Source organism: Dicentrarchus labrax, unplaced genomic scaffold (assembly GCF_905237075.1).
Source record: "Dicentrarchus labrax unplaced genomic scaffold, dlabrax2021, whole genome shotgun sequence".
Lineage (NCBI taxonomy): Eukaryota > Metazoa > Chordata > Actinopteri > Moronidae > Dicentrarchus > Dicentrarchus labrax.
The window spans coordinates 1,290,304-1,315,613 of NW_026136710.1; the positions used below are offsets into that span (position 1 = coordinate 1,290,304).

The 25,310-nt window shown below is 39.7% G+C and overlaps 2 protein-coding genes across 3 annotated transcripts; both read right to left on the minus strand.

Moving 5' to 3' along the window:
- Window positions 1-2,604: 2,604 nt before the first annotated feature.
- On the minus strand, window positions 2,605-5,754 carry stc1l (stanniocalcin 1, like). The gene is made up of 5 exons (XM_051413307.1): window positions 5,571-5,754; window positions 4,563-4,705; window positions 4,365-4,472; window positions 4,175-4,278; window positions 2,605-3,280 (listed from the first exon to the last, which is right to left on the minus strand). Exons 1-5 carry the CDS (start codon window positions 5,686-5,688, stop codon window positions 2,980-2,982), a joined length of 774 nt encoding a protein of 257 aa, XP_051269267.1. The 5' UTR covers window positions 5,689-5,754; the 3' UTR covers window positions 2,605-2,979.
- Window positions 5,755-7,422: 1,668 nt separating this feature from the next.
- Window positions 7,423-25,039, minus strand: LOC127370852 (cGMP-dependent protein kinase 1-like). Of its 2 annotated transcripts, XM_051413294.1 has the most exons (20): window positions 24,841-25,039; window positions 23,134-23,402; window positions 21,750-21,885; window positions 21,562-21,628; window positions 21,382-21,481; window positions 19,092-19,205; window positions 15,583-15,688; window positions 15,424-15,487; window positions 15,194-15,271; window positions 14,751-14,845; window positions 14,296-14,361; window positions 14,102-14,176; window positions 13,217-13,313; window positions 12,995-13,134; window positions 12,143-12,374; window positions 11,904-12,067; window positions 10,988-11,110; window positions 10,799-10,861; window positions 10,649-10,715; window positions 7,423-10,566 (listed from the first exon to the last, which is right to left on the minus strand). In XM_051413294.1, exons 2-20 carry the CDS (start codon window positions 23,345-23,347, stop codon window positions 10,468-10,470), a joined length of 2,100 nt encoding a protein of 699 aa, XP_051269254.1. In that variant the 5' UTR covers window positions 23,348-23,402; window positions 24,841-25,039; the 3' UTR covers window positions 7,423-10,467. The 2 variants fall into 2 exon arrangements, with proteins under 2 accessions (XP_051269254.1, XP_051269255.1); XM_051413295.1 differs by lacking the exons at window positions 7,423-10,566; window positions 10,649-10,715; window positions 10,799-10,861 and having other exon boundaries at window positions 10,993-11,813.
- Between the last annotated feature and the right edge of the window lie 271 nt (window positions 25,040-25,310).

Genomic DNA, 25,310 nt, shown 5'->3' on the forward strand with positions numbered 1-25,310 from the left:
TCGAAAAACACAGAAAATTGAATCAGTTAATGGTGCTATCCATTTGTCTCGTAAATCCCCCGCAAGCTCAATGTGAAATAATAATGTTTTTCTACACAAACACAAACATTTCAAGTAATTCTGTTATTGCAAGTCTTACATTTCAATAATATTTCCCCATTTTCGCCTATTTCAATTTCAACAAGTGCTGTGGCGTTTGTCTCGAGCCACCAGGGGCCTCCAGGGGCCACCAGGGGCCTCCAGGGGCCACCAGGGGCAGGCTAGTGTTATTGTTAGCTACATTAGCCTATTTAGCAAACCAGCTCGAAAACAAAACTTTACATTGTATTGCAGCACAACAACACCGTGCAATGCATAAACTGGTGACCGGACTAAAGCAGCAATGTAAACAGTGTGTAAGAGCATTTAAAATCTACATTAAAAAGACCAACGTAGCACAAATACAAAGAAAATACATCTCAATATGGGCGCAACCATCTTTGTTTGTACGTTCGTCCTCGTTCAGCTCGGTGAGCTCTGAGGAGCCCCGAGTGGGACGACTGATATTACGACCAAAAGGGGGTGTGTCTTGGTGAAATATCGCGAGATAGCTGCGAGATTTACACTTTCCAACTCGGGCGGGGGGTTTACGAGACAAATGGAAAGCAGCATAATTATAAATTGTTTTTATTGTCAGTCAGCTGTTTTTACAGGTAATGTAATAATTTGCTTTAGTGGAAGAAAACTGAGTAATATTTAACATTTATATCAAGAAGATTTAACTGACTTTATTCAGATAAATTCTGTTCACACATTTTAAATAAGTTTGGATAAATGCTGCATAAGAGTTTAACTTCAATTAACTGAATAGAATTAATACAATTAACTTAATTTACTGAAGTTACTTTAACTATAAATACTTGAGTTACTTTTACTCAAATCAAACATCTTTCATGCTTCAATCGTTTGAGTTAATAAACAGTTTAAGTTAAACTCATCGAGTGTAAAAGTCTGGATTTTGATTTTCCCCGACGATCAATAAAGTTTAATTTAATCAATAATAATCTGCAAACTACAATATCAGCTGCATTAGAATTAGAAATACTCCAGTAAAGTGTTAACTGTACTTGAGTAAATGTACTCAGTTACACCTTCAAACAGCAGCTGGTCACAAACTGTATAAACAGATATTAAAGTACGCCGACGCCACCTGGTGGCTCTTCTACAAACTGCAAGTTCTTAATGACACTTCACAACGGCATTATGGGAGTTGTAGTTTAGGGAGTAGAAACATCTACACTGTAAAAGAAAAGTTAAAGTAAAGTCTTCGATAAATGTTTGAGTTTGAAGTCAAACGCTTCAGTTCTGACATAAACGAATAATAATTAAACTAATTAATAATAAATTACTTTTCTTCTTTAAGAACAACTTTAAGTTTTAGAAACAAAAAAATCTGTATTTCAAAAAATTGTTAAATTAAAGTTAAAAACAGTAAAAGATTTAATATTTTCAGTTACAACTATTTAATTTTGAAACAGCCAAATAAATAAAAATCTGGTTTTCATTTTTTGTTGTCTGTCTGTTTATCTCTCCCTCTGTCTGTCTGTCCCCCTGGTTAGCCTCCATCGCCTCCATCAGCTCACATTTCTTACACATCTTCAAAAGAACAATAAAAGATTTACCACCAAACATTTTACATCACTATAAAAAACTACAATACCTTATCATTCTGTTTTATATGATATTATTTTGACATATTTCTATTAAATATATTTTATAGTGTTCAATCCCTCCAGATACAACAATTAAAGCAAATTCAACCAAATTCAACCAACCAATCACAGCAGATGTACGTCACCAAGTCGTGTTTTATTCTCTCTGGAACAAGTTGCTGATGATTTTTAATAAATTTAATTCTGAATTTTTTTATTTTCACTTTCTCTGAATCACAAAGCTGCTGTGACATCAGCCAAAACTATTTCTTTATCTATTTAAGTTTTTATCAGAATAATTCCTGCACCAGTTAAGAAAACTGTTAGAATTTAAAGTCAACCAGTTTTTAGATAAACTAATAATAATTAATAATGATTAATAACTTTTCTTCTTTAGAAAACCTTGAATCTTTAAGTTTTAGAAACAATTGTTAAATTAAGGTGAAAAACTGTTGATCATTTAATATCTTCAATTTCAATCTGGCCACAATTTTCAAACACCCAAATAATTAAACATTCAGTTCACAGTTTACAGTTTTTAAATATAATAAATAATAACAATAATAACATTTAAAACACAAAGATTTTTCAGTTTTTCTTAAGAAGAAAAGTAAATATTCTCAAAAGATTTAAAGTCGCTAAGTTTGACTTAAAACGCACAAATTGTGTGAAGATAGTTGCCTTGAAATAAGAGTTTTCTTAACTTTATTTTATACAGTGCGCTGCTCAATGTCCGCTTACTGTTTTCCCTCTCATGGTCTTCATCAGTGGATGGAGCTTTTCTGTCTGCTGATGATGATGAAGACCATCAGATGAGGTTGAAAGCTTCAGTTAGAATTTGCTTTGTCCACGAGTGACGATTATAATCTTTGTTATAAAATTGACGTCACCGAGAGAATCACAGGAGCCAAAATCCGTCAGATAACATTTTTTTTATTTCTAACACAAACCAGCAAACAGACAGTAACCTCTCATTTAAACTAATAAAGTGATCTCTGCCCCGACAGGAGCCTGAAGAGCTCCACGACCAGCGCGAGAGCTTCTACTGACCTCCGCAGCCTCGTTCCCGCTCTCTAATTAAATATAACAGCCTCATAAATTAACTTTAAGAAAATAAATATCAGTGTAATAGGCCTCAAACATCTGTAACACAGACTGCTCAGTGGAGCAGTAGTGGGACAATCACACAAATAATAATAATAATAATAATAATATTTACCCCGAATCACCATCTAAAGCTTTTTCTACAGAAGGAACTGATTGTAGCTTAGCATCAGTGTGCAGTGTTTTAGTTCTGGGCTCTGACTCCTCCCTCCACGCTGTCCACGGACCTCTTCCTGGCGAACAGGTGTGTCGGGTCGCGGCCCCTGAAGCCGGGCTGGACGTTGAACACGGGCATGTTCCTCCAGCTGGAGGGGTTGTTGAAGGTGGTGGATCCGGAGCCGGAGCCGGCGGCGCAGGGTTTGTTCTGGACCAGCTGCAGGAAGGTCTCCATGTCGGGGCCCAACCGGGCCACGAGACCGGTCCGCACCGCCGCCACCGTCTGCTCGTCGCACGCCTGCAGCGTCTGCAGCAGAGTGCTGTAGTACCTGGACACCGACAGGAAGTCAGAGAGTTTATATTAAGAGTCAGGAAGACTTTCACGTAGTTTTAAATCTAATTTTAATTTTATCTTTGTTTTGTCTTTTTAATCAATTTCATCTCGTTTTTATTCTCGTGCTGTCAGTCGTCTGTGAAGCTCTTTGAACTGTCAAATAAAGTTTAATTTAATTTATTTACCATATTTAATTCAATAAGATATTTTATTTATGGTGGATTTGTGTTTTTAAAGTTGAAGTTTTAAAATCTTTGTGTATTTGTTCAGACCACAGCTAACTAGCTCTCCGACGTCAATAGTTAGTTAGTTAGTTAGAATATTGCTACAAAGCAAAACTAACTGAACTAACTAACCAATCATTAGCTAGCTAGTTCAATTTGAAACCTAATGTTAGCAAAACGTAGGCAAACTATCTTTATGATTGATTGATTGATTGATTGATTGATTAGCTACCTAGGTGGCGCTCTGCTCACAGGTTTTAGATGTAATTATCTAGCTAACGATTGATGTGGATGTAGCGTGAGCTAACTAACGAAATGCCTCTTTTATCTTTTCTTTCTTCAAAATAATTATTTTCAACATAGATTAGCTTAGCACGTAGCATATCTAACTACAGGAAAGGAAGTTAACCGAGGTTTGCTCAACTCTGATTGGAGCACAGAGGGGAAAGGGGCGGGGCTTAGGGAGGGTTAATTGTCACCGGTGTCAGCTGCTTCCTGTTTACTATAATTCTGTTTTCTGTGTTTGTGACTGGAACTGGGAAGACAGACAGGTGGACTGAGAGACAGACAGGTGCACTGAGAGACAGACAGGTGCACTGAGAGACAGACAGGTGCACTGAGAGACAGACAGGTGCACTGAGAGACAGACAGGTGTGTGTGGTCACCTGTTGGGGAAGTGAGTCGGCACCTGCACCACCTCTCCGATGGCGTCAGGGTTGGTTCGGGCCACAGTGCAGATATCCAGACTGCTGTAACACTCTTCTTGGACCTTTTTTTAACGAGACAAACACTCAGATTGATTTATTGATTATTGATTATTGATTATTGATTATTTCATCTGTTTACTTCACAGACCTCTGCGATCATCCTCTGGAAGATGTTACAGCGGCGGATCGTTTGGAAAACCTTCGATGAGATTCCCTGGGAGATGCAGTGCAGACTTTTCTTCACAAACGTTTTACCCTGTAGAGAGCGACAGGCACAGGTGAGACAGACAGACAGACAGACAGGTAGGTGGACAGACAGGTGGACGGACAGGACGACGGGACAAACCTCCGTGTTGAAGGTAGCGGCCGTGTGCAGGAAGAGCTCGCAGATTTCATGCATCCCGTCGGTGTCGCAGGTTGAGTTTTCCAGACAGGAGAAGAATCCGCAGCCGACCGCCACGGCGCCGTTCAAACATCTGGCCACATCAGCTGCACGCACACACACACACACACACATGAATACACGATATGTGAACACACAAGCGAGGAAGTTGCAGTCAACCACTAGAATCCACTAAATCCTACACACTGAACCTTTAAGCTAAGCTAATCGTTAGCTTCTGGCATATAAAAGATGGACGTCTCCTCCAACTGCAGATAAATGAGTCCAGAACATCGACACATCGGAGCCAGAGTCCGTCAGTGGTGAACCAAATATTACCTAAAACTTAACATTATCTCCTTATTAGACGGATTATTTATCCCGAGGGAAGTTCAAGCATCCGGTAGCAGCACACAAACATTAGACCAACATACATTCTGATGAACCTGCAGCACATTAAATCAGGTAAATGAAGTGTTTAGAGGTTAATGTGCAGATGTTTGATCACTTTATATTGCTGGGTAGATTAATCTATAATAATGCATCATAATGTATTAGCTGATTTATATTTTGTATTAATAAATAAATAAATATTCATGATAATATTAATTAATATATATTAATACAACAAAGTAACTAAAGTTATCAAATAAATGTGTTAAAAGTAAAAGATCTACACCAGTTTTTCTTCATTGGTAATAATCAATATCTGTATCGATCCTTGACAGGTAACTAAAGATAAATTACAGTACCAGAGTAAATATTCACTTTACTGCTGATTATTTTATATTTGGACATTAATATTTTCATTTTACTGCAAATGTGCATCAGTTTCCTCACTAATAATCAATAATCAATATCTGTATCAGCCCTAAATAAAAGACATATATCGATCCCTAACAAGTACTGAAGTAAAAGTACTTAGTTACAGTCCAACCAACAGAAGTTCTGAGAACCAGAACCGGGACTCACTCGGGCTGTTGGAGGAGAATCGTGCCCGGCGGGGAGCAGCTTCCTCCGGCAGCAGCTCGAAGCAGGCGGCGGCGCTGAGGCCGAGGAGCAGGAGGAGCAGAGCGGATCCAGGCTGCATGTTGAGTCCCGCTTTGAGGTGGATGATGAAGGTTGTTCTGGTTCGGGTTCCTGTAAGTCCTCACCGTCCCCACCCGGTATTTCTATCCGGTCCTCTGGGCGCCGACCAATCAGAGAGCGCGCCGCTCCCCGTTAATGGTTTATTCATGGAGGTAATTAACCCACACAGATAATTGGCTGTTTCCACTCAAACCACAAAGATTCAGTTTCCCAGCAGCAGTGAACTCATTTTAAAAACAACTGCAGCAGAAATAATAAAGAATAAATAAATAAAAGCCCATTAAAAAGCCCATAAAGTCAGATTGAGTCCAGATAATAAATATAATATAATAATAATAAACAGTTTGTTGTGATGGAGAATTCTCATTAATGTGGTTATTCTGCTTTAAATCTGTTATAATGTGTAACTTTCTATAAATAGCAGCAGCAGAAGGAAACAGGAAGACTTTCTGATTCCAGTCACGTCTGTTGGTTTTTCCTGTGAACTGGTTCAGTCGAGCAGAAACAGTTTTTACTGAGAGACAGCAGGTCCACAACAAACATTATCCGCCATCTTTGTCCGTTAATTACTAAAATACAGGCTTTTATTTAAGGTATAAACTTAAATATACTTGGTTTAAATGATATAACTTTATGTATTATGAGTAATTATATTTATTACAGAGCTCACTTTGTTGAAAATAAAATAAAATATAATGTTAAAGCCTTTAATGTGCTTTATGTTTCAAAATAAAAGCACACAGTTATTCAAGATAAATGAATCTTAGATTAGATTGATTTGTTCATAAAACACATTTTTACAGACTTTATTTTATATTTTACTTTCACAGTTTCTATTCTGCTCTTATTATTGTATTTATTCTTTATTTTAATATTTAATTAGATTTGGTTCATCAGGGTGATCATTTCATCTGTTTTGCGATATAAATAAAGTTATTATTATTATTATTATTATTATTATTATTTTATAATATAAAATAAGTACGACATTCTCCTGTGATGATGTGAATCTGAGGTAAGTGAAAGTAATAATATTACATAATGAACATATGTAATGTTCTTACATATAAACAGTAATTTAATCAGCAGCAAATATAATACAGATCAATACGCTTCGATAAAAACTATTTAAACTGTATCAGAATCTACAACTGTTGTTTAATTAGTGACAGTAATTGATTCCACTCAGTATGAATAAACTCATCCATTGTCACTTGTCAATAAACTTAATAATGAACTTAATAATGATTATTGTTCGTAAAGATTAAAAATACATTTTGTCTGTCTTAGAGCAGATTTTCTCCTGAAGTTGATTAAGAGACTCTGCACAGTTAATGGAAATTTTTTATTTTTTTTTTTTTTTTTTATAAACATAATCAATAATCAATTACAACGTCCGAATCACAGAACACACTGATCCTTTATTAAAGTAGAATTACTTTAATTTCTTTATTTCTGTGCTAACTGAATATTATTTGAGTCTCAATGAAAACGTCAATAAAGTAATCAATAATTCACCTCAAACACATTAAAGTCTGTTTTTATATGAAATCAGCAGAAAGTTCAGAATGTGATTAAAATAAAAAATATTTCACTTTCTGATGAAGGTAAAATGTTATACACAGAATTTTAATGAAGTTCTGATTCATATATTGATTAAATATCTGTTTCCACCATATTGTGGAGCTCTTATTTCAATACTCTTCTGTTGGTTTCCACGCACACACACAGCCAGTTTACACCTTAAACTTTATTGATTATTGATTAGGATCGCAGGCATTGAATACACACTGACAAACAGCAGAAAAATAAATACTTAGATTTATTACAAATAAATAAATATAAAAACAAACAGGAACACACTGAAGACAACGAGCAGCATAGATTCAATTTATTGACAAAAATATAAAAATATTTAAATAAATAAACAGATAATATTAATTAATAATTGGTTTATAATGTAGCTGTGAGCAGATATTACATATTTTAATTAATTTTATTGTCAACAGTTATAGAAACTTTTCCTTTAAGAAATTAAGTTTAATTCTGTAAAAGTAAAAATTTTTTTATTGACTTAAATTTTTTATTTTTTAAACATTTCACATTTTTACAGTGTAAAGTTTTTAGTTTGAAGGAGTCAATCCTGAACAAAGGTCAAAGGTCAATAAGTGAATAAAAGTCTGCCTGTAGCTACAGTTAAGCTAACGTTGGCTCCAGTACAAAGTTCAAACATTTTAAATTACATAAACTCAATTTTGTAAAATAAATAAATAAATTATAAAGTGACACTAATTTAGTTTTTTAAGTTACAGAAATATTCCTGATTAAATACTTTTTACTTTTGTTTTTACAGGACAAATAAAAACTACTAAATTAAATCACTGTCACTTAAAATGAGTAAAGAATGTTTTTTTTAACTGAGTTCGTTTTACCTAAAATATTTAATTGAATCAGTTTCAACAATATTTTGAGTTAAATTAACGACTCTGGTTTTAAAGTGTCGTCGTGTCGTTTGTAGGAAATGTGGAAAGTGTTTCTCATCCGAGCGTTCGTTATCAGTAAACTGTGAGAGAGTCGTTAGAGGAGGCGGCCGCGTTTCCATCGTGTTCACCGGGTTCACTGCAGGAAGCGCTGACCCTCGCCCGGAGGTCAACGGGCTGATAAACATCTCGCCGCCGCTCACGCTTCAGTTTTCATTAACTCCGCCTGCAGCACTCAAACCAACCAGAGTGGAAGAACAATCACCTCTAAAGGCTCGTTAAAGGAGCTCCGGTTATTCCCAGGTAACTTTAATCTTTAATTAATTCCCTGATTCAAACACACAAACACACAAACACACAAAGGCCGACAGCGTCTCAGCAAAATATAACACAAATATTTTATAAATACGATTTAAACCGCAATGTAAAACCTGATAACACATATTAATAAAACATAAATTAATCCTAAAAAAAACTTGGAGTCACTCATTCACATTAATTAAACTCAAAGATGAATTGTTGAATCAACTCAGTTGTTCAGTTAAATGGAATTAATTAAATTTACTGAAGTTACATTAACTATAAATACTTGAGTTACTTTTACTCAAATCAAACATCTTTCATGCTTCAATCGTTCGAGTTAATAAATTTAAATGGAAACAACTAACTCATCAGGTTTTACAATATTTCTGTCCTGAAGTTTAACACAAAGACACAAAAGGAAGAAAACTGTCCAAAAATGGGAACAAATGCAGCTTTAAATTCCACAAATGAAACAGGAAACAAGAAGAAGCTCACTGACAATGTGAAACCTTATAAAGTCTCTGTTGGGATATTCAATAAAAGGGAATATAGGAGGAAAAGTCTGATTTTCAAAATAAAGTCAACTTATTTAATGTAAAAAGAGGAGCTGTCATACATTGACTGTTGATCCAGTGTGAAGCCACATTGTTACCATCCACTGTTTAGATCTTGGTGCTTTTTAACTCTAGATTTGAACCGGATGAAGGATTTTGGTCATCGGACGTCTGGATCTTAAGTTATCAGAGAAACAAGCTGAGCTAACGTTAGCAGCAGCTCGGCTCGCAGCCCCTCCGGGACGTCCTTTGTCTGTCCAACAGCGTGGGAGAAGCAGTGATTGTTAAGGTGGAACTGCTTTATTCAGTGTGTTTAGTGGTTTTAATCAGAGAGGAGGTTTAAACTGTTTGAGGAGTTTAATAAAATACCTGATAAACTCAAAGTGAGAATGTGTCTCACTGGAGGAAACAGTGACGGCGTTAAAGTGAAGAAATAAAACATCCTTTAACTGTCGGCTGCTGATCAGATCTTCCTTCCCTCTGCTCATAAATGTAACATCTCAGTAACTTGGGGATTTTAAAGCCGAGCCGTCCCCGTCGTATTCACCCCGCGGTTCCATCGCTCATATACTCAATCAGCTCTGACGTATGTCTGGTGTCCCAGCAGGCCTGGTACCTGAAGGCAGCACGATGCTCAGTCAGTGTGAATTGATTTTGATCTCACTCAGAAGGAAATGCTGAAATGTGTTTAAGGCACCGAGTAGAGATTAAAATACAAGAATGAAAAGAAGCTCAGAGCGAACACTGAATGTGTCAGATCCTGATCAATCGAATATAATAACACTGCATCAATAATACTCACAGTAACTCTTTTCTTTCTGCATTAGACGGACCCTGAAACTGAATAACTGGATAACTGGAAGAGCCTGCTCAAGGTTTTGTGGTTTAAAATAACTATAATGACAATAATGGACACAGATTTTCAAAATAAAGTAAAAATATTAAAAATAGACGACTTTCTTTAACAAAATAGAAAACATTCCCAACCAATTAAAACTTCTTTTGTAAAATTGTGACGTGTTTTCTGAATATTTATCTACATATTTCAGTTTTTCATAAAATGTATAACTTTGTTTTTGAGATATTTTAGTACGATTTTACTCTCTAAATATTAGACTTTATTTTAGAGATATCATTACTTTTGTCTCAAATCAGTTTCTATCTTGATTATTCTTAACATATTATAATTTATTCTTGTAAATTATATTACTATTTAATATTGTGACTTTTTACTCAAAGTTAATACACTTTTGTTTTTTAATATTTGGATTTTATTCTTTTTTTCTTCACACTGGTCCTGATACTAATATATAATAATTGTTTTATCGGCTGTATTCGATATTCATTTTGCTCTGAGACTTTCAGTACAAACATTCATAAGAAATAAAAACTCTTCCATTTATGGCTTCACTTCCTCGTTTCCTTCACTTTAATCGCTTCCTGCTAAAACTCAAGGTCCCAACCGGACTCTTCGTCGGGAGGAGGGTCGTCTACGTCCTCTGGGAAATAGTCAAAGTTGCTGTTGTCCAGCGGTCCGTTCACCTGAGGGCAGAAAGCGGGACGTTAACGCTGCAGTCTGCGAGCTGTGAGCTCCGAGCTCCGACACACTGCAGGATATACCCACCGCGGGGGTGAACGGAGAGCCGATGGTTCCCTGCCGGAGGCCGTCCCAGTTGAAGCCCTCGAACCACCTGAAAGGACAAAGACACGTTGCCATGACTACAGTCAGAAAACACTGAGTGACATCTGGAGGTAAACATCTTCGCTGTCTCACTTGTGTTTCTGGATATCTTTCACGCCGTTCTTCTGGTTTCCGAGCCGCTCCGACGGGTTGTCCCTGCCACACACACACACACACACACACACACACACACACACACACACACACACACACAGGTTGTACAGACGGACTCAAGGACAGTCAGACCTCCATTTATCTGCGCAGTTCAGCTGGATTTACAACCTGCACAGTCGTTTGATGAGGTTAGCGGCGCTCTTGGTGATCTTCTTGGGAAACTCGATCATGTCGATGCCTCTCAGGATGATGTTGTATGTCTTCATGGGATCAGAGCCTGAAAAAGGAGGACTGGAGACAGAGACAGAGACAGAGAGCGGGAACCAACATAATTTATTCAACAAATGACTGATTTATGGAGTCTGGTAGAGAGCGATATCACGGCTGTTTCTGTGTCTCTGTAGGGAACGTCGCTCTACGAATCCCGATGAGAGCTTCCAGGAGCGGAGAGATTCGCCTGTGGACGTTGTTTTTTGTCCTTGAAGAGGAAACAAAACATTGTGTTTCTGCACAATCTCCTCTGACTGACTGACTGACTGACTGCTGCCACAGTGTTGATGTATTTTGAACATTTACCAGATTCTCTGTGCTGTTTCTGTGTCTGACTTCCTGCCAGTGTGATCTGCTCTGTGCTCTCTTACGTGAAACAACAGCGATCCTCGGTGGAATTTGGGGGTGAGAATAAAAATCTGAGCCTGTCAGTGGCAAAAACAAGCTTTTAGTAGACGCTGCATTCATCCCCAAGGACTTACGTTAGCGTACAGTGCAGCTATTACAGCCATTTTCATGAATATTTATCTAACTCTGTGAATTAAGGATTTGTTGTTGGTGATTGTTGGAAAGCCTAACATAGAGTTTTTCACATTGATTTGGTTGGAGATGTTGGTGCTGTACTGCGACTTCCACTGGCAACCTTTAACCTTTGAATTTGTTTTCAGAAAGCGTGCAGGTACTCAGATGGGTTTCTGTGTGCAGCTCTGTCGTGGAACCAAACCTGTGACATAAAGAACCGTCTGATGTTTGTTACAAATGTGATGAAAAGCATGTTCTGGTGCTGGGAATGTGTTAATGGATCCTGATGTACCTGCCACTGAGCAGCTCAAACACCAGTATTCCCAGCGACCAGCAGTCAGCTGAACTGTCGTGGCCTTTGTTCAGGATGATCTCAGGGGCGACGTACTCCGGAGTCCCACAGAACGTCCACGTCTTCTTCCCCAGACCCACCTTCTTAGCAAAGCCAAAGTCCACCTGGAAAAGAAACTCACATTATGAATGTTTTCTTAGAGAAACCTCAGACCCCAATCGTTATATCAGTTTCCACACCAGCTTGGCGTATCCTCGGTGGTCCAGGATGATGTTCTCAGGTTTGAGGTCTCTGTAGATGATTCCTCTGGAGTGCAGGAACGCCAGAGCCTCGATGACGCAGCCGGTGTAGAACCGAGTGATGCCGTCATCAAACGAGCCCCTGTCTCGCAGCAGCGTCCACAGTTCTCCTCCAAGGCAAGCCTCCAGCAGCATGTAGAGATATTTGGAGTCTCTGAAGGTTCGATACAACCTGCAGGGAGACAGAAAAGGTTCAAACGTCACATATAAAGGAAGGTCAACAGCGGCAAACACTATCAGATAACCAGACAATATCTTCAGTGTCTTCCACAAGCTTGGAGCCTATATCAGTCCACAGGCGGCCAAGAAAGTCGGGGAAAATCTCATTTGTTAAGTTACGTTACAATCAGTTCACTCATTGGCAATAAAAAGTGATTAATACATAAAAATAAGACGTAAAAGTCATCAAAATCTCACATATGGAAACTTTAAGACCTAAAAAGATACAGATTCAAAGAAGAGAAACTAAAGTTTTGACAGACAGATTATAAAATGGCTGCTTTGTGGCTCTTAATATAAAACACAGAGGAGGAAACTGCTCGACTGATTAACCGACTAATTGTTTCAGCTATACTTGTTTGAACTGTGTGAAGAAATATTAATTTGTAAAGTAACTAAAGCTGTCAGATAAATGTAGTGGAATAAAAATTTCAATATTTCCCTCTGGATGAGTATGAAGTAGTTCCACCACTGAACACCAAAGAAGAAGACACCTCTTTCCACCATTTAGATGCTCTAAAGTACTTTTAATTACAATTATAAATCCTCGGGAACATAAAAACGTTGTCCGACCTGATGATGAACGGACTGTGAGCCTCCATCATGATGCGGCGCTCGGACAGGATGTGGCCCTGCTGGCTGGTGTCCAGGATGTGACGCTTCTTCAGCACTTTGAGGGCAAACGATCGGCTGGCGTCATTTTTTAACTGCACCTGAACACACCAGCACACACACATTCGGTACAGATGGACAGTAACACAGCGTGTCCGCAACATTATCAGCAGCTCCACTCACCAGCTCCACTCGACTGAAGCCTCCCATCCCCAGAGTGCATATGATGTTGAAATCACTGAGTGACACGCTGGAGAAGAAATCTGTCTCCATCTGCAGTCTACAGCAAACAGCGGAGGTCACATAAGGAAGGAGGAAGAAATGAGTCAAAGCGAGAAGGTTTCAGGCAGTACAGGACACGTGGGATTCATCAGCTGCAACTAAAATATAAACTATCACAAGCTTTATCCTTTAAAGGCCCTGACGCGCCAAATCGACGCCAACTAGCGGTGAAAACATTGCACTGTTGCGTCGCCTCACGTCGCCTGTGTCTGACACTAGAACAAACATCACCGACTACAGCAGACGTCCAACCAGAGTAATAAGTCTCCATACCAGCAGGCGGCGGTAGTCAAATACAAACACCACTGAGTCGGCGCAGTCTACAGTAGCGCAGAACGGACAAACCAAACACTGGCTCTAGATCGCAACCTTTTTTCTCCTCTGTGCTCTCTGTGACTTTGAAGGGCTGTTAATTAATCTATGGAAAATATTTGAAAGATGAAGCTATATTTCCCTTTATAAGGTGTGTATCTTAACTCTCTAAACTACTTTAATCACCTTTCTTTTCTCTACAGTAATGTGCGACGGCAGATTGACCACGAGTCAGTCGATCACAGTTATTTGTACTGTGAGTGAAACATTCTTTACTGAACCAACGGTGTAAGGATAGTTTTGGTTTGTTATAAAACTAAGAGTCTTGGTAATTAATGGGAAGGACTGCCACACAATAACTGAACCTGAACTAACACTACGTCTCTTGAGTCGTGTTGGAAGTGTTTGACCTTGTAAGATCTCAGTTTGACGTAGAAGTGACTCAATCCACAGATAGTTTCTCATAATACTCACTTTGCATTGACCTCATTGCTGTCGTACTGCTTGTTGTTGACATCATCGAGTCCTTCGATCAGCTGTTTAAACAACCTGAGACAAACACACAAGCAACACAAAGATGCCTTTTAAAGAGCGAGAGCAAAGCGAGCCGCCAGACTTCACCACCGTATAAAAACCGATGTTTCTGGTCAACAAAGACCCTCACTCACTCCCTGTCGATGACCAGACATGTGACGTCTCCCACGGCAGTGACGCTGGCTGTGCGAACGTCCTCCCTGCAGACAGAAATCAGTTTGTGAGATTGATACCAGATGAAATGCATTATATTCAGATCCATGAAGTGTGAGGAATCTTTGCTAATTAGACTTTCAGATGTCTTTTGATAGATAATGAGATAATGTCAAAAGTCAAATCCTTCTGGGGGCTCACAAGGTCTTTAAAAACATACACATTAGGCAGATATATCGGCATTTCCTTCATTTCTGTGAAGAAAACTAAATGAAATTGTTATTTTAACTTTAACTTTGAAGACCTGCTCACAGTTTATATTCACAGATATTAACTCTGATAATCAGCCTCGGGGCAGAGGGGCCGACGTTGAGCCGACTGATCCTTTAAATATAATCCTCAGTGACTTCTTGTGATGTGTGTGTGAGTGTTTCACCCTTTCAGAGCCTGCTCTCCGAACCAGTCCCCTTTAGAGAGAGACTTCACAGTCAGCTGCTCGTCGTTGGCCGAGTTCTGCTGAGAGACTTTAACCTGCGGACGGATCACAACCTCTTTTAGGTTTTAGGTCGCCATGTTTATGTCATTGTGTGGTACTGCAGGTTTGAGTAGAGTGAACTTTATTTGTCTGTCTTTGGCACAACGCTGCAGTCGGTTGCTTCACATAGCTAGCTCATTGCTAATGTTCACAAACCACTAATGTGCAACATTATCTAACATTAGTCCAAGACAAACTCCAAAGTTGAAGCATGTGGAATATATAGATCCACTAGAGGCTGGCTCCAGCAGTGAGTCTCCATTATTCCTCAGCCTCTCTCTATTAATTGCCCTCTTTTCACCTCCTAACAAGTCCTCCATTCTCCCGTCATCGCTCTTCCTCACCTGTCCTTCGCTGATGATGAAGAATGTGTCACCGGAGGCTCCCTGACGGATAATATAATCAGAGTCGCTGTAATGAGTCTGAGGAAGAGCGGAGAGAGAGATGTGAATCATGTGCACACACAATACCTCAGATCTCTGAACACAATGTTTCTGAACCATTTGTGTTTGTCAGACGGAAAGAACAGATGGCAGAAACTGATACTGAGTGCTTATAATAGACAAAGTGTCACCTCCTCCAAAACATCAGCCAGTTTGCTGAGAATGTCCTCAGGTAGCGACTGGAAGGAGGGAACGCTGCGGGGAAGAGTTTACAGCGAGAGGTGTGAGTCACGCTCATGTGGGGAGAGCTTCAAACAGTTGGAGTGGAGAGCGAGTGTAGAGAGCTGTACCTGCGGAGGAGGTCAGTGTACTGGGAGTGTTTGATGAAACCAGTCCTCATCATGATGGTCTGGAAACCCTGTCGGTCAATCGCCCAGAGCTTGATGTCCGTCAGCGCTGCAGACGGACAGAAAGTTGTGTTGTTATATGTTTTAATAATTCAGCTTCACATTAAGGTTTGAATCTATAGACTGTGAGCTTAACAGGAGGAACCTTCAATGTTCAACCTTATTTCCAGCTGTTTTTAATCATTAAAGGTGATCAGAGACAACAAATGATCAATAATTGATTGAAAAATGTCATCAATACTTAACAGGACATACAGTTATTTAACTGCTTTATTGTGACACTCTAACTGAGATCAAGACCTGTATGAACACCTTTGATCCGGGTCTGCAAAGTGTCTTAAACCTGGATTCTCTCTACTGACCAGCAGGGGGCAGTCTTATGGAGAATGAGACGACTTCACACAGTTTCCTGATGAGTTTCTGGTCTCAGTCTCTACTTTCAGTCTTCCTCCATACAGCCTGATGTCCATTCAGTAAATGATGGCCCCATTCAGAATTTTGTGGGCTTTTGGGGGATTGTTGCTGCCTCAAATGCCTGATGTTGATGTTTTTAGGCTTTTTTTTTTTGCAATAGAACTGTGGGAGAAAATTACAATTGCAAAGATTGTCTTTAGAAATTAAAAGGCAACTTGTGCCAGTGAGAATAAAATCGCACTGTTTGGAGGGTAAATGTGAGACGCTTTTGAGATCAGGGAATCGTGTTAGCAGTAGTTTTTGTTGGTAAATGAGAGACGCTGGCGTCTCACACGTCTGCATCTTCACAGCTACAAACTAGGAAGTGAGTTTGGTGACGTGTGGTTCAATGTTAACGTCAACGCCAAGTTGTGGTGATTCTCATTTATTGGATGAAGTTGTGTTAAATGTTGCGGACACAACTTCCTGGAGGGACTGAATCGATGAGATATTCTGTTGATGATTCATTCTCTCTATTTCCCCTTGGCTGACCTGGATACCGCAGTATCAAATCACAAACACAAATCAGCTGATAATGATCCTGATCAGCTAGTGTCAGCAATCAATACTCACATTATTAAAGCATCAATCAAATTAATACCATCAGACAACCTGATCAGCCTTTAGCAGTTAGCTAGTGTTTCTGTAGTGGAGACTAAACGTTAACAATGATCCATATCAGCAGTTTGAATCCAACTAAAAGCTCCCTGCACCAAACTCCCTTTAAGAAATATCACATTTTAACAATTCCTAACGTGTTCGTAACAACACGTAACTCTAGAAACACGAGCTAAAGGCCGTCATATGTCCACAGTCTGACTGTCAATACAGGATCAATATCATCCATAAAGATACAGTGTATACTGATCAATATCATCCATACAGATACAGTGTATACTGATCAATATCATCCATAAAGATACAGTGTATACTGATCAATAATCCATAAAGATACAGTGTATACTGATCAATATCATCCATAAAGATACAGTGTATACTGATCAATATCATCCATAAAGATACAGTGTATACTGATCAATATAGATAAAGTGTTTTCTCTAACTGGTTTCTACGAGTTTTGAATTGAATTTCCTTGCTGTGTTGCTATGGTAACATCCATCATGTTTATGTACATGTGAAGCCATCACTCCTGCCCTCTCTCCTCCACACTCGTCCTCCACTCACCCCGTAATGTGTACGGCGGTGCAGCGCGTGAAGAGCTCCTCATACAGGCTCATCCTACAGCTTCAGTTTACAATTTAAAGGAGCTCTCCATCAATTTGTGCCCCCCCCCCTTTGGAGAGAGATTCAACCAGCGAGAGGCCTCCCACCAGTTCAGGAGTTATTGTTAAATTCAGCCAGCGAATGATCGTATTTCCATTTAGAGCTTTAGAGTCTTTGATTTTCCAGTAAAGTTGCAAATTCAGAGCTTTTTATTTCACATTTAATATTCAGCTGACTGAGCGACCTGTGAACACGGGACCGGCTGCTGCTTCTCTCTGGGGTCCAAACCTGTGAATGAGTTGTTTAAAGACAAATATGGAGAAACCAGATCTGAACATGTAGCTGACAGAGCACTGCTCCTGGGTAGGTAAATTAAGGGACAAAGTTACGTTCAATTTGTTGTTTGTACCCTGTTTAATGAACAGAGTCAGGCTCTACTGGAGGACAGTTATAGTTAAAGTCCAGGTGAATCCCTTTAAGATCACATCCTCGGTTATATGGATCCCATATTCAACAATTTATGCCAAAATGAATAAATAAAATATCAATTTATTTGTATTTTTATATCAGAATCCAATCATTGTGTCTTCCTGTAAAACTAAATGTGACGCGTGTTTATGTCAGCATGAACTAACTGATTTCAACCAATAATATTCTGACATTCACTCGTCAATCAATCCTCAACTGTTAGCGACGTGTGTATCGATTGAGTTTATACTTAGAGTTGTAACTTTATCTCTGTGGTGCTTTTATTTTAATAATGCATAAATAACGTTATAACCAGACTGAGTTTTAAGCTGCTCGTGTCTATTTACAGTGTCAGAGTAACATTATCGTTCATTTACAGTCGTGTTTGTGTCACCTGATGAATGAAAGTATTGATTCTCTTTTAGCTGCTAAATCAAATCAATCTAATCTGTCTGCTGTTTGGGATTAAAAACATTAAAGTTTTGTCCCGGAAAAACCAAAACAATGAGCTGAAAGACACAAAAATGCTCCGTAGAGATTTCTTTATAGTTGCTAGGTTCTTTCATTTCACACAAGGTCATTTGATCACACGTTCATATAAACACATTAAAGCTGCTCTCTCTCTCTCTCTCTCTCAGTGAATGACACAAGGACGCTGATTGAAAGACGCTCACAGAGGAGAGAAAAGGTGAACTGGGGTGGTTTTAATAGCAGCCAGAACGACAGCGTTGTAAACAGTCAGTCAAACACACAGTTGTATCAGTCGGCGTCCCTCCAGCACATCGCAGTGACACACAGGAATCAGTCCGACGTCGCGTTTAAAGCCGACTTTAATCGTCTGACGCTCGACTGTCAGTGAACGTGCAGATTGTAACACATCAACAGAAAGCTTAAAGGAACTGGATGCAAAGTGACAGAAATTAAAGTTTATATCCAGAAAAGCTCTCTGGTTCATATCCTAACATTAGCACTGTGACTGGTAGCATCGAACCTTGCTGATAGTTTCAGTTGTTTTTACTCTTACTTTGAGATTTCAGATATTTTGATACAAAAACAGCAACACGACTTTCTAAAAGCGAGAAATCAGTGATAGAAACATGTTTTTCTTTTATGAATGTTTGAGTGAAACGACCTTTTAAAAAGCTCCACAGGTGAAACATCAGCGAGGAGGAATTTATTAATCAGAGGGAAGAATCACACGACTGTTTGACCTTCGTCAGTTTGATGAATAAAAGAAGCTTTTTCACAGCGTCAGTGTGTGTGTGTGTGTGTGTGTGTGTGTGTGTGTGTGTGTGTGTGTGTGTTACCTGTTACTGTTGCTGTACGAGTGCAGTTGTAAAGGATTGCCAGCTCTCCAAACACCTTTCCTGGACCGATGGTGCAGAGAGTCTTTGATTGTTTCGTCACCTCAACCATTCCCTCTGTGAACACATGAAGCAGTAATTATAATAATTATATACACTAATATATATATAAATAATAAAATGTCTTAATAAGATCTTACAGCTGATATCGAGTTTGATTGAACCAGTAACATTAATGGTTGTTTAATATCCCAACAGAGAAGATTATTGTCCTTATTTTCAGAGTAAGAGCACTCCAAACTTGTTTAAGAGAAAGTCATCAGTGTTGGAAATGAAGCAGATGTTTAGTTTTAGAATTGTTTTAATAAAAATTATACAAATTATTTAACACAAAGTCATACATTTTTTATTCTGCTAACAACGTCTGTTTATGCATTTTTTTCATTGCTAATTATTAATCAGTGTTATCAGCATCAAGTTCAATTTCCTTCCCTTCAGAATAAAACGAGTTAGTCGATTCTGTAGCAAAGTCTGAATCTCGCAGCATTGTTGGGCAGCGGCTCTTGACCTCAGTACATCCTATGTCATCCTGTACCATCCTGTACCATCCTATACCATCTATCCTGTACCATCCTGTTTCATCTTGTACCATCCTGTATCATCCTTTATCATCTTATACCATCCTGTATCATCCTGTATCATCCTTTATCATCTTATACCATCCTGTATCATCTTGTACCATCCTGTATCATCCTGTACCATCCTGTATCATCCTGTATCATCTTGTACCATCCTGTATCATCCTGTATCATCTTATACCATCCTGTATCATCCTGTATCATCTTATACCATCCTGTATCATCCTGTATCATCTTGTACCATCCTGTATCGCCCTATATCATCTTATACCATCCTGTATCATCCTGTATCATCTTATACCATCCTGTATCATCCTGTATCATCTTAACCATCCTGTATCATCCTGTATACCATCTTATACCATCCTGTATCATCCTGTATCATCTTGTACCATCCTGTATCACCCTATATCATCTTATACCATCCTGTATCATCCTGTATCATCTTATACCATCCTGTATCATCCTGTATCATCCTGTACCATCCTTGATCATCTTATACCATCCTGTATCATCCTGTATCATCCTATACATGTGACTGAACAAGGAAGGGGAGAGACTGTTCAGAGCTGGAGGAGAGTAAACAGAACCTCAGCTCCGTCCTTGAGAGCGAACAATGAGCAGAGTTTGACAGTGCGTGTGTGTGTGTGTGTGTGTGTGTGTGTGTGTGTGTGTGTGTGATTGTGTGAGTGAGTGTGTGTGTGTGTGTGTGTGTGTGTGTGCCTCCCAGACGATGAGCTCACCGTGATATCACCTCCACCATTTTCCTGTGTGTCACATAGTGGAGCCTGTTTACTGTCAGACAGGCTGTCAGTCCACATCAGTCCACATCGGTCCACATCGGTCCACATCGGTCCAGTTCAATATCTAACTGTGATTACTTTCATCCCACTGAGCAGACAGACTTCAGCCGGGAGAGAGGACAGTTGTACATCTGCTATATTATCAACTGTCCTTTTTATGTCCTGTGTTTGCTTTTAACTTTAATTTAGTTTAAATAAACAAATAAAAGATTTAAATTAATAAAATGAATTTTAAAAAGAGAATTTATGTCAGTAATTATTATTTTTAAGACTTTTATACTGTTACTGTCAAACATTGGATATAAAAGAATGAAGATTTAATTTGATATTTTTTGCTGAGATGCAAGATGAATTTGTTTGCAGTTACACATTAACAATAAGGACATTTTTAATTAAAAAAGAATAGAAATAATTCTAGTTTAAACTTTATTTTATTATAATGTTTTAAGAAATTGTATCTTATTATAATTTTAATTAAAGAATTAATTTGTAAACACTAGTTAACTAACTGACTGTAGAACAGCACATCCACTGGAGCATCGTAACCTTTGTGAAATGAGCTAGCATGTTGCTAACATTAGCTAACTTAACATGTCACTTTTATCTTTTAACCAACTTTAAAATGTGCTTTTATCTTTAACATTAGCCTAGCATAGCATATCTTGCTCAACTGTTATTGGAGTACAGGGTAAAAAGGGGCGGGGCTTAGGAAGGGTCAGTTGACGCCACAATCTGTTTGTGGCACCTACATTTTTTTTTTATAGTTTTGGACGTTTGAAGACGTCACTTTGGACTTTATATTCAGACTAAAAGATTTATGCTGAGATATTTATGAGCGCTGAGCGGCCTCACCCTCCAGAACGTAGACTGTGGAGCCGTCGTCTCCCTCCTGGATGACGCAGCAGCCCTTGGTGAGGCTGGTGGGACGCATACAGTCCATGATGGTGAGGATCTGCACACGAGAGCCGACAGACGTTTCAGTTCAAACAATCACTCACAGGAGACGGACGACGCTCACAGATGTGCCTCTACCTGCCCGTGTTCCAGATGTTTCATGAAGTCGTTGTCCATCAGAGCTCTTTGGATCAGCTCACTGGACCTACGCACACACAGACGGGTCAACAAGGTGCATCCAGGTGTGTGTGTGTGTGTGTGTGTGTGTGTGTGTGTGTGTGTGTGTGTGTGTGTGTGTGTGTGTGTGTGTGTGTGTGTGGGCTCACTCTTTGGTCTTGCAGTAGCTGGTGAGGGTGACGTCGGTGAGCTGCGACGGGTCCAGCGCTGTCGGCTCTGCAGAGATGGCCTGTCTCTTGGTGCGCTGAGGCTCATCCGGTAGAGCCGGAGTTTGAACCGCCGCTCCTGAAAGACGCATCCAGAGAGAGAGAGGGAGAGAGGGAGAGAGACAGGTTCAGCAGGTAGACCTGAATGTGTGAGCCGCTGGACCCCGTTAACCCCTCGCTGCTGGAAGACCACCTGGGTCCAGATCCGCTGCTACAGGCTAACACACTCCAGTGCCTTGTGAAAAACTTTAGATGTTGATCATAAACGCATTGAAATATAAATGAATGGCCTTTATTTTGGCGGGATAATGTCGATAATCAGGAACTGACCCTTCCTAAGCCCCGCCCCTTTTTGCTCTGAGCTCCAATAACAGTTAATTCCTGATAACGTTGTGCAGTATCCTTTACAAATACAACATTTAAACACATCAGTGAAACAAAGAACTTATAAAAATAGATTTTGACAAATGGAGTCAGGCACTAAGGCAGAACCCACCAAAAAATATGACCTGTAACATTTAACCAACAACTTCCCAAAAGTTTGATTCCCTGTTGTATAATTTGTGTTTTTATCTCCCTGCTGTGAGTGTGTTGACCTCAGCGGGGGGGAATTAACTGCCCTCGCAGTGTGAACACTGGTCTGCAGACAGCGAGCCTGGAGCTTCAGCTGTGATCCTCTGCAGAGGATCAGCGCTCACATCCTGTTACAGGAGGCGGAGTCGTAAAGACTTGAAGCAGAAATAATATAATTATATTTTCTAGGCTCTGAGGTTGTTTGTTTCTGGGGGGTCGACGACCTCCAGCAGCTCGTTTATCTCTCCGACCGCACAGAGAGTCAATATCTTCAGCAGGAAATCAAACACACACAATTAAACATAAAGCTCTTAAGTGTGTGGGTGCAGCATAAATATATAACAACAAACACTGAGTGGGTATTTATAGTCCCATAAATAAATGATTCAGCAGGGTTTTATTCCTGGAAGCAGAAGAAGAGATAATATAAAACAGATTGAATGAATGACATAAAAATAAACTGATTTGGTGTCAGCAGGATATTGACCCTTCCTAAGCCCCGCCCCTTTTTGTTCTGTACTCCAATAACAGTCGAGCATCGGTTCCTCCTTTGCCTGTACTTAGTTGTGCTACGTGTTAGGCTAATCTATGTTAATGTTAATGTAAATGAATGTAATGCTAACTGCTAATGTATCTGCCGTGAGCGTGCAACCGAACGGGGCTCAGCAGCAGTGAACACAACCAGCGGTACCGAGGTGATTCCAGATGGACTTGCTGCTAAAAGAAGCTAACTGTCATGGTAGATGACACTGACCCGTGTTCGCGGTCTCCCCGGCGTTGACGGCGTGCTGCGAGGCGTTGCGGTGGCGGTCCAGCTCGACCTGCAGCTGGCGGATCAGGTCGTCTTTGGTGTCCAGCTCCAGCTCCAGCTCGTCGATGAGAGAGTCTCTCTGTCGCAGCTCCTCGATCTTCAGCTGCAGAGCCAGCTGGAGGTCCCTGAGGGTCCCCCTGCCCTTCGTCATAGCCATGTGCCGATAATGTGCCGATAACGTGCCGATAATGTGCCGATAACGTGCCGATGTACTGCAGGAGGAAGAAGAAGAGGAGGAGGAAGAGGAGGTAAATATCTGAGTCTGTTGGAGCTTTTAGTCACTAGAAGCACATTCACGCTGTTTGTTTTTCTCTTAGCTAACTGTTTGTAACTACATGGTAAATGAACTGTAGCTGTACTTCATACCACTCAAAGCACTTCTGTGTTTGTGATCACCAGTGGCGGAACTAGACTTTTATACGGGGGGGCAGAGGGTGGTCAAGGTTTTCTGAGGGGGGCCATATCCTAGGGTCACTGCAGCAACTCCGTACATGGGCCACCAGCTCTACCGACTGACCTAAACTGATATTTCTTCTTGACTGTTGAGTTAAACTCAGGAAAAAGAGCTTCATGACAGACGGAGAGTGGCTGGAGGAAATGGACCTCAGCTCACTTTAAGTTTCTGGCGCAGCAATTAAACCGGCGCACCGTCATTCATTCAGAAAATTAAAAACACACGTGGGAAAAGTCGGTGTCTTGGCAAAACAAAGAGAAGGCTGCACATTAGACGCAAGACTCGAGGATCAAATAAAGACGCCATTGGTATGAGAATTAATCATTGACTTGTCTGGCTGGTTTCCTGTTGGGGTCTGATCTGTTTCTGATCTGTTTCTTTTAGAAATATCTCCTTCCTCTTCATTGTTATCTGTTTATCTTTATTCCTTCTCTGGTTGAGTTTAAAAATCGCGTTCTTTTCGAAGTGACGTGCAGTGACCTGTCAATCAACTGGGGTGGCACCCGGGGTGTCCAATCAGGTTCCACTGGCCCCTCTAGCTCCGCCCCTGGTGATCACAGTGTACACTCACACACACACACACAACCACACACACACACACACACACACACTCACCACACACACTCACTCACTCACACACACACACACACACACCCACTCACACACACACACACACACACACACACACACTCACACACACACACACACACACACACTCACTCACACACACACACACACACACACACACACACACACACACACACACACACACACACACACTCACATTCACTCCACACACACACACACACACACACACACACACACACACAGAGAAAATGTAATCAGATTACAGTTATCAGCAGAATTATGATTTAAAATGTTCTTAAAGTTAAATTGATCGTCCATCAATAACTCCTATTGATCCTCTCTCTGCTCTGTATTTGCATATTTGTTGTTGAGGTAATCCAAAAGTAACAGAAAGTAATCAAATTACTTTAATATTGTGATACTTGGATAAAGTTACTGACTACATTGTTAACAGGTAATCAGTAACTGTATCAGATTACATGTGTAAAGTAATCCTCCCTGCTTCTGTACTTTCACTTTAAATGAACTCTTGAGTTACTTATAATAAAGTATTTCTACTCGGATACTTTCAGTATAAAATGTAAAAGTAATCGTTAATAAATACTGACTGTGGTCCCGATCACTGTCTCAGTCCGGATCGATAACCCGGTTCGGTCCGTCCCGGTCGGGTTCTGGCTCCGGACGTTTCCAGTCGATACAATCAATAAACTGATCACTTATTGGAGATATTCATACGGGAGACGTCATCGTCAGTGATGAAGAGCGCGAGCGGCGGCGGAGATCAGACTGATGAAGAAACTCGCAGATGCGCACAGCTGAGTTTGACAGCTCCTACAAAATAAAAGTCCAGTGGAGGAGGAAGTATCCGGATCCGTTACTGAAGTAAAAGTATTAATATTACAGATTACTAATATTACAGATTACTAATATTACAGATTACTAATATAACAGAGTATGAATACTATAAACGTCCTGCACTGAAAATGTGTTTGTTGTAGATCTTTTAAATCATTTTGTTTTATTATTATTATTATTATTTATTTTTTTATTCCATTCTGTTCTTATTAATGATTTTTTT